Genomic DNA, 9600 nt, shown 5'->3' on the forward strand with positions numbered 1-9600 from the left:
TTTTGGTACTCGGGGCTGTTGAGTTGCTCCCACTCTTTGAACTTCTCACATGAGATTCCTTCATGCTGTGAAGCCCACTAGACAACAAACAACCAGATCAACAGCCTCCATCAATATGAGATTACAAGTACCAGCACAATGCAGGGGCTCAACAGTAAGAATTGTTTAGTTCAGATGTTTACTTGTCTGGCCAACATTTTCAATGACCCAAATTCTACATTTTATCTCTAGAATGTCTGTTTAGTATGTCTCAAACATTTAAAAATATTTAAATATAATTATTTTTTTTTTAAACATTTATATAATAATATTATAGACTATAGTAACATTTATTTATATATGCACCACCGTTCAAAAGCACAGTAATATTGGGAACTATTATTACAATTTAAATGTTTTTTTTATGTTTTTGACTATTCCTGTGATGGCAAAGCTGAATTTTCAGTAGCCACTCCAGTCATCATATTATTGGCCCCAAACTTTTGAACAGTATTGTAAATATTTTTTTTCATTAATTGCTAAGTTAATACTTATACAAAATACCAAGTTTATAATTTAAAGTTAGATCTGCAAAGTATACAGCTTATATCACAGAACTTCATGACTCACACTTTGGTTGGAAGACTAAGGCATATGATGCAAAGCATTGTTGTTTGTAAAGGAAAAACCTACCGGCCTTTTACATTGAAAGCATGTGCTTTTCCCACAGCTGGGGCAATCCATCCTCAGCCTGTTTGCTTCATGAAGGAGCCCAAAGCAACACTAAAAAACAAAGACAACAAAAATATAAACAGACAAAAATCGCTATCATGGTCAGACCTGAAATTAAATTGTATAAAATATCTGCGAATAATAGAACTTACATGTGCACACCAGCGGAAGTTGGGCATTTCCTGCAGTGCCTGGTCTCTGAGCTTCCTCTGAAAGAGCTCATGGATCTGGGGGTCCAAATAATACCTGATCTACACATACAAAATGATTTACAGTTAGTCATATTCAATATTCAATTTCATATGGGCCAAAAAAAACCCTGTTTGGAGCTCCACACCTGTGTGTCGAGTAGACTGAAGTACTCCATAGACTCCTCCTTGCGGCCTTTTTGTACATCGGGAAGATTACACAGGGGACACACAGCATGTACTATATTCTTCTCCTTAATGACAGAGGAGAAGTACTTCTTAAAACAGCTCTCACAGAATGTGCAAGAGCAGTGTGTCATGGTGACCATCTGAAAAAAGAAAAGAGAGGCAGATACTACATTTAGGAATGAAAGATAGCCTACGGTCTATTATCCAAATCAAATGTGTAAAATAATATGACATAACTAAAATCAGGACTCAATTAATAAGGATGGCTGATGTCTTAGGACCAGAGAGAGAGAGAGTTTAATATAAAATACAAAATAAAATGTAATGTTCCTATAAAACGAACAAGTCCTAAATATGCATTAATCATTTAACTATAATCATTAAATATTATAATAATATGATTTTTGAAACAAGTCGCTTATGATCACTAAAGCTGCATTTTATTCGATTTAAAACAATCTTCACATAAACCCATTATAATATATGTCATATTTAGCTACCTGTGCCCTTCAGCAAGGAGGAAATACACAGAAATTGAATAAAGTTATCAAACACTAAATTATAAATTAAATATACGTAGATGAATCCTTAAAGCTCTTTTTTTCTTTGATTTTTTTTTTATTCAGACATCACAGCAGCTGGGTAATTACGTTATTTTGGCTGCTTTAAGTCATCGTGCCACTGATGAACACGATGCAGATCTGACACGCATCGTATTTTCTCACAACTCTTAACCTTTTCTGACCCACTTCAGGTCTTAAAGTCTCTGCTAATGAGCTGACGAGTTGAACCGGGTGTTTTAGATGAGGGAGACAGTGCTGGGTGCTCCAGGACAGTTTTGAAAACCACTGCATTTCAGAGACATGTTCTTAAATGTGACTCATATAAAAAAATACTTACTTACATGAAGAGTTTTAAGGCAGCTTTAATCGCCTTTTTGGTAACTTCATGAGTTAACTGACGACATAACTATGACATTGCATGCTCGTAGTTTTATTTGGACTTTAATATGATACAGTGCTTAATCTAATACAGCACATGCCACCGTATTTGTGTGTGCAATTGAAGAGCACATGCTACAAGTACAGTATAACAGCTGACAGGACAGGACAATTGGTTTTTACTGAGATATGGCTTGACAACATCTCATCTGACCACAGTTCACTGTCATTCTACTGAAGCTCCCTCGTCACCTGTACCTTTTCCGCACTCGTTTGACTAGCGCCTGGCGCTGAGGTGAAGTTGGAGTGCGCGTCTGAAAAATCTCCCATTTGATGTGGTTGTAAAGACGTTCTGCGTCTAAATAAATGCAATTCTTGTCATGAAAAAAGAGACAGAAGCAGCAGTTGTGAGTGGGGTGGCCGACCCTAGCGCCGCACCTGCATTAACTGTGTTAAATATTTTTAACACCGTTAAACTGAAAAAATGAATCACATGCGTTAACGCTAATTTTGACAACACTAATTAATTAAATTTTTAAAAAATAATTAAATATCAATAATAATCATATATTGCATAATAATTTGAGGTAAATAACACATTTTACGTGGTTGCGTATTTTTAGGTCAAGAACACAATTAATTTATTCTCACCCTGTTGAAGGACACTTGCTCCTGGCATATAGGGCAATCACGGCAGAGATATTTCAGAGCAGAGGGGAGGTCTCGGCATGACTGCACTGCTTCCAGGACATCCGTGGAGCTGAAACTGCACCCTTCCAGACTCAAGATGCTCCTAAACATTTCAGCTTTCTCACCTTGAATACCACCTGGGATCTGAAAGTAGGTTCTTTGTGTAATGCAATCCTGTACAAAATGAGTGAGTAAAAAATAGGTGAAGGGCTATCCTGATTTGGCCTCCTCTTACCTCCATGTCCTCAAACTTCTTCAGCTGAATAAGAAATTGCTGCTCATTAATGGTAATCACCCTGTCGGGCTGCCTCAGAACATGCTCTGCGTCTGGAAAAACACAAAAGCGAACAGTAAACTTTTCACTGAAATAGTACATTTTCATTTAGTGGAGGTTAACAGTGATGTCCCATAGTACCTCTTTGGCGTCTGAAGAGCACCCAGGCCTGGTCTGGCAGTGCTGCAGGGTATTTGACATCTAGAACCTCTCCTCCTGCATTCTGCCTCCGCTGGAAGAAGATGGTAAGCTTGTTCTTCATCTTGCTGGGAGAGACGCCCACAGGAAGCCGGCTTACCACCACCTTGTGACGGTCATCCACTAAGCCTGATTGAACTCCACCACCACAATCCTGCCACACTCCTCCAGCATGATGAACATCTATGAAAAATTGTGAGTCTTTTTAAGTTCAGTGTATTATCTGCATTGTTTTACACAATGGTGTGTAAGAGGCCCCAGTACAAACTGGAAAAAACATTATAATCACTTGCATGCTATGCTGCACATATGTTTAATACATATGCAGATACAGATAATGAAAAATACATCCAGAAACGGGATGTCAAGCTCATTTATATTTTATTAAAGATCCAGTAAAACTGCTAGACGATTCCTCTGTTGATGTATTTCTTACTGAAACAGGACTTGTGTGGAACATATTGAAGCTGCTTGATTTGCTACTTTCTAGTCTGCGGATGATGTTAGAGTGCAAAGGTTGGGTTCCGGGAAGTAAAATCCTATTTATTTTCTTCATCGTGGAATTCATTTTTAACAAAAACGTATAAACCCTTAAAGTAAGACCTACTGTGAGCTTTGAGGTTGTTAATCGAAGGTATATGCTTTTGTTGAAGCCATCAAACTGCATTATTTCAACTTAATTTTTAAATAATCATGGTAAAAAGTAGAATTTCCAGTGTGAAACTACCTGACCTGTGATTCTACAAATAAATGTCCACAAATCAGACAACTGCAACAAGCAAAACATTATGAAGGTACTCCCATGAAGCATTGTAATTAGAATTGTACTTCTTTCTCTCATTAAAGCCATCAAGTACCTTTGTCTTTTTGACCAATTTTTTTAATTTCTAATGTTGTGCAAAGTTTCTAATTTTGTAGCTGGTTGGTTTGATTCATGGTTTCTAACTTTTTAATGAAGACTTTTAAAAAAAAATCTCAATGGAAAAAAATACTACTGAACCAAGGCTGCTGAAAAAGTGGGCAGGCACTACTGAATTCTTGAACCAGTATTATGGAAAGGGGCATTTACACTGTAGAGATCAATTGATTGAACAAAACTTTGTAGATGAATTGTAATTTTTAGTTTAGAGAAAAGCTCTTTTATGGAACAATTATAAATGCAAACACTGGCAAGAAGTTAATTTTGTCATCTTTTTACTCACTTCATCAAGTCTTTAAAAACACTGTTAAATTATGTGTTATTTACCTTTCTCCCTGTTGCTCAACTGGTACATGTTGACAACTCTTTGTAATTGAAGGCTTTTGAACAGGTTGTCTATGTCATCAACATTAGAAGCACTGCTGGTGGGAGCTGAAGCAGAGATAATCCTTAATTAATTCAAAAATGTACTAAGGGTGTTTTAAAATATTACAACTGAATAATTAAAAAAAAAAACATATTACCTGAGGCAGGAGAAATAAATGGGTTTGTTTGGTGGTTAGTCTCCAAAGCTTGAGCACCAAACGTGATCCCGAAATCCAGCAGCTCTTGCGTGTATGATCTCCTTACCCCGCTCATCTCTGTTTCACTGGCTTGATTCAGGTTCATCTGGGACTTTGTACTCTTGGGTAGGCCTAGGAAAAGAAACCTTATGGTTAGCCAGGAATAGAAAATGAAAGTCTAAAACAATTTATGGCACTAAACCAATACATTTACACAGTGTATTAGATCAGCATGCTTTCAAGATGGAGATTTCAGCTTTGTCTATCAATCTACTAAAGATCATAGATTCGCACATGCTCTGACACACTGAGCTGTGGCGATCAACTGGCACATTACAGCACAAATGAAGCAGGTTACCATCTCAAAACACCATTTAACTGAAATAAAATAAAATATAAACAGAATTCTAAAATATATATAAAAAAATAACTTAAACTCACTTGAAAAATCTTCTGAGATGTGTTGCTTTGGAATATAGGTTTAATAAAAAAATGTTTACATTTTTTATATATTTAATTTTATTTCAGCTAGTTGCAAAGGCAACATTTCTCATTTTCATTTAGTTCAACTTGATGTACTAAAATAACTAAACCTAAAATTAAAATAAATAAAAACATTGATATATTAAAAAAATAAAAAATAAAATAAAATAAAATGACAAAAAACACACAATAAAATTACTAAAACAAAAAATAAAAACTAATTCAAAATATTAATAAAGACTATAATAGTATCTCAGTGACACTAAAATTGGTATATAGAGAGTACAAAATATTTTTTTCATAAAACTGAAAATCTGAAGTATCCATGCAAGACTATCCATGCAATCCATGCAAGACTAGTATTCAGCAGAAAATCAATGCTTACTGTTGCTGGCATGCTGAGGCACAGATGAGTTGGATGCTCCATGTTGAACTGCTGACATTTTTTGCACTGAACTGCTGCCTGTATGTGGCCAGCTGCGGCACAAGCAAACAAATAGAAGACTGAAGATTACATCAGTATCCACTGATCATTAAAAAGGGGCTAAACTGAGAGACTACTGTCAAATGCTTTTGATAAGAATGACTGAACTGAAACTCAAACAAGCACTGACCTGCCATAAGACAAAACAGGATTCGGTTGAACTACCAGTTCAGCCGGCAGGTGTTTTGCTTGTTGTGGAGGGGTTCGGACTGCATGGGTGGCAAAAAGAGGAGTTTCACGTTGAAAGGCTGCAATCATCTCTTCCAGAACTATCGACAAGTTTGACCAGCCCTGGAAATCAAACATTTAAATCCGGAATGAAATATATACATTAATATCTTCAAATAAGAAAATTTATAATAACTATAAAACTGACTTACAATCTTCCAGTTGCTGAGGCAGTGGAGAAGGACGCGACCATTGGCATCAACATTGCTGGTTTTAGCATTGATGATCATGGAGGGTGAAGGGCAAACAAAACACCTGGGTGGGTTTTTGGGATGGGTCTCATGGATCCAAATGCAAACTGGAATGTTGTACGTAGCACCTTTGTAACAACATGATACATATTTAATGATTTGTAGTTGGTGGAAAGCAACTACAAACACTGGATGGGATTAATTATAGGTTACAGTAAAGCTACTGAAACCAGTTACCTTCATATGTTATAGGAACAGTGCCACCCAAATAAACCAACTTCTTCTTATCATTGTTGGGATAGACTGTAGAAAGAGAAGAGAACCGAACTCAGGAAATACACATGCAAGAAAATGTGCACAGTAAGCAAAATGTCTACATAGCAGTTATACACTTGTTTTGAGAGAATTTTTATGGATTATATAGGAGGACATGGACTTGTCACAGTCTGTAAACCCATGAATATTTCTCAGTGTACATTTACTTGTAAAAGTCTATTTCAGTATAGGCACAAACAAACCCATTCTTACCAAAAAGGAAAACCATAATGATAACTACATTACCGTTCAAAAGTTTGGAGTCAGAAAAATAAAATAAAATAATAAAACTGTTATTCAACATGGACCCTTTCAATTTCTCAAATGACAGTAGAGACATTTATAATTTTATTAGTGCTGTCAAACGATTAATCGTGATTAATAGCATCCAAAATAAAAGTTTTTGTTTACATCATTTTATAAATGTTATGTATTTTATAAATAATCAAATAATCTATTTTAAATAAATGCTATTCTTTTAAACTTTCTATTCATCAAAGAATCCTGAAAGAAACATTATGACTTGGTAACAAAAAATGCTATTGAACATAGCTTAGGGAAAAAGAAACCAATTGTGGGGTATTTAGACTATTATAGGCCTTTCAGCAAAATGATGAGTAAGTAACAGTAATTATGACACACAAAAGAAATTCATGGAACAGCAAACATGTAAAAGGCAACAGAAGTAACATAAAACTAATGTTTTGGCAAACAAAACAATTGAAATTAATTGTTTACATTTATACATTACTTGCCCTGATCTGATATTAATGAAATTTGGTTAACTGTCTTCTGACTTTTGTCTGCATGTACTGTATGCCCTTGAGGTTTTGTTGCATTCACTGTTATTGCAAAAAATGATGACACTGAAGTTTCAATTCAGCACTCACAAACATTTTAATTTAAGAGTTTAAAATAAAAACTGCTTGAAAACCACACCCCTGGTGTGCTTTCAAAGATAAACTTACGGTAATAGTCCACGTATAACTGCAGGTGTGGGAAATCTGTCGCCACGTCTTTTATGTCATCAAGCACCTCATCAGGGTAACAGTAATTACACTATTGGGGAAAATATGAAGATAGTGATCACTGATCAGTAAACAAGATGATCCTGATGCACCACAACCTCAACACGACAAATTTATCATGGTAACCAATACCAGTTACGACAGCCATTGTGTTTACAACAAAACTGTGGGAACCTGGTATTAATCACCACTACCAAAAACAACGTAAACAAAATGACAGAAGATTCTGAAAGGATAATCCATTCTTTATAAGGGACTTTATTATGATTTCCTATCGGACATCTATACTGAAATATCTAGTTCAGTATGTCATCCTTAATACTGCAGTACCGGTAATTAGCTTATTAGCTCATGAACAATTACAATCTGGTAAACCATAGCTGCCTCGCTAGTGTTGACAGTAAACCTACCTCGAGAAGTGTTTGACACTTCAAATCAGCTGTAACGCGCGACATCCTCTAACTGCACGAGCACCGCTCATGCACTCAGCGTCACGTAACTTTACAATAAAAGCTGGAACTCATATCTGTTGCTTCTTCCATCGCTTAAGTTTAGATGTCATTCAGGCAGTTTTGGTTTCTTTTGCCCATGAACATCGCTACGTCTCACTGATACGGAAAGTTCAAACCTGGTTGCAGTAGTCTGCCATATTGAGTGTGTCAGGAAGTAAGCTGTTTGAGTTCTTCGATCTTTTGTCTTATGTTCCGGTATTTGTTTTTCAAACGCTATTTATTTTTCAGCCTAACTGAATTTGTGTTCTAGATAACAACACAGAGATAGAGGCAAAGGTCACGCACATATTAAAACGATATTCCTGATTGTCGAGCTTAATATGGACGTAAACAACGTCCATTGATGCAGTAGCCTACCGCTGGATGTCAGTATAACACATACAATCTCTCCATCACTGCACTGGCGCTGCATGTATGTTTATCATTTATCTGGGTCATTGTAGAAGGTCTTGTAGAATTTTACTATTAAGGAACTGCCATTTGTTTTTAACTGTGAATTAAAAGAAAGTAAAGTCCAGTTGCTTGTAAATTCATTCTACCACACAAAGTTTAGTTTGCAGGGAAAAAAAAACTGCATACTGGAATAGGCCTATGTTTGCAGTGTAATGTGCAACAAATGACAAAACATGTATTATGAAGCTACAAAGCTGAAAAATAATGAGCCTGCTTTTCCTCGTTATAAATAGCTGAAAATGTTGAGAAAAAGTTGTCACAAATGAGGTATTTAAAAAAATCTCTTGCTTCTGTCAGGACATGGCAGTAATGTTTCTTATTTGTTTATATGTCTGTTTATATATATATTTGAATCTATATGAAATATGGTTTTGGGGTTTGGGGGTGAATGTAATTGGATTTTGACAAAATACATAAAAAATGTAACGAAATGGTATATTTGCCTTTTTAAAACTTTTCAGGTAAAGTTGTAGAACATATTTTATCACAAGAATCAATAAAGATCATGCTTCCTTAAACCTTGTAATTGAATGTCCAAACTAATCTTCCTTCATGAAACAACTGTTCAAACATTATGAGAAAGAAAAAGTCTGATTCACTGGCCATTTCATGGTTTTATACTGCCAGACAGCATCTAGAATTTAAGCTCCATGTAGTTGGCCAAAACAATCTTGCGCTATATCCTACCGAGATAACACAGACTAATTTTCTGACTTATTTCCCATCTACCGAGTTCATTTTTTCAGAACCCATGAGGTGACCATGAACACAGGACTGAGTGGGTGGACAGACAGGCCATAGAAGAAAAAAACCCAGTGATTTATGATGGAGAGGTAGAGATAAGAGAAGCAGTGAAACGAATGTAGTTGTCACTCAGTTGTGATGGCATGACCCGGGTTTCTGCTGATGACAATGTCTCCCTGCCATGTGTGATTATGCTATAGTGTGAAGGTGACCCCCAGGAGAATGAGCAAGTCTTCTGAAAGTGGGGCAATGCATTGGGGAAATAGACATTCTGATAGATGTTCTCTTTTGATTTTCAGTATAATTTCAACTTTCTGCTCTTTTAGTTATTCCTCCAGAAGTTTTAATATAAATGTTCATTGTATGTTCCATATATTCTTACTCTCTGATATAGCCTTCTTCATTTTGATTGGTCAGTCGCAGCTTTCAGCAGTCCGATACTTCCTACTATTAGCAGCTGGCCATAACAATGCTATATCCACTTTATTT

At 35.9% G+C, this 9600-nt stretch overlaps 1 protein-coding gene and 1 long non-coding RNA gene across 4 annotated transcripts in view; one reads left to right on the forward strand and one right to left on the reverse strand.

Annotated features, from left to right (window-relative positions):
- Positions 1 to 7268, forward strand: part of LOC107674189 (uncharacterized) — a 9222-nt gene extending 1954 nt beyond the window's left edge. The window contains exons 2-3 of the long non-coding RNA XR_001632489.1: positions 1379 to 1383; positions 7258 to 7268. This is a non-coding gene — a long non-coding RNA (uncharacterized LOC107674189). The remainder of the gene's footprint in view (positions 1 to 1378; positions 1384 to 7257) is intronic.
- The window catches only part of LOC107674166 (uncharacterized), a 12459-nt gene extending 4487 nt beyond the window's left edge, over positions 1 to 7972 (reverse strand). For 2 of the 3 annotated variants that reach the window (XM_016468071.1, XM_016468083.1), the window contains exons 1-15: positions 7813 to 7972; positions 7343 to 7433; positions 6297 to 6362; positions 6021 to 6187; positions 5771 to 5931; positions 5542 to 5633; positions 4635 to 4805; positions 4438 to 4542; positions 3135 to 3374; positions 2955 to 3046; positions 2681 to 2863; positions 1049 to 1228; positions 864 to 962; positions 673 to 762; positions 1 to 77 (exon numbers count right to left, since the gene is read on the reverse strand). In XM_016468071.1, coding sequence (XP_016323557.1) covers positions 1 to 77; positions 673 to 762; positions 864 to 962; positions 1049 to 1228; positions 2681 to 2863; positions 2955 to 3046; positions 3135 to 3374; positions 4438 to 4542; positions 4635 to 4805; positions 5542 to 5633; positions 5771 to 5931; positions 6021 to 6187; positions 6297 to 6362; positions 7343 to 7433; positions 7813 to 7857 — 1859 coding nt within the window. In that variant the 5' untranslated portion in view covers positions 7858 to 7972. Of the gene's footprint in view, positions 78 to 672; positions 763 to 863; positions 963 to 1048; positions 1229 to 2680; positions 2864 to 2954; positions 3047 to 3134; positions 3375 to 4437; positions 4543 to 4634; positions 4806 to 5540; positions 5634 to 5770; positions 5932 to 6020; positions 6188 to 6296; positions 6363 to 7342; positions 7434 to 7812 lie in introns of all 3 variants that reach the window. The other variant, XM_016468080.1, reaches the window with a different exon arrangement.
- Positions 7973 to 9600: the final 1628 nt, after the last annotated feature.

The sequence above is a fragment of the Sinocyclocheilus anshuiensis genome, unplaced genomic scaffold (genome assembly GCF_001515605.1).
Source record: "Sinocyclocheilus anshuiensis isolate Anshui unplaced genomic scaffold, SAMN03320099.WGS_v1.1 scaffold962, whole genome shotgun sequence".
Lineage (NCBI taxonomy): Eukaryota > Metazoa > Chordata > Actinopteri > Cypriniformes > Cyprinidae > Sinocyclocheilus > Sinocyclocheilus anshuiensis.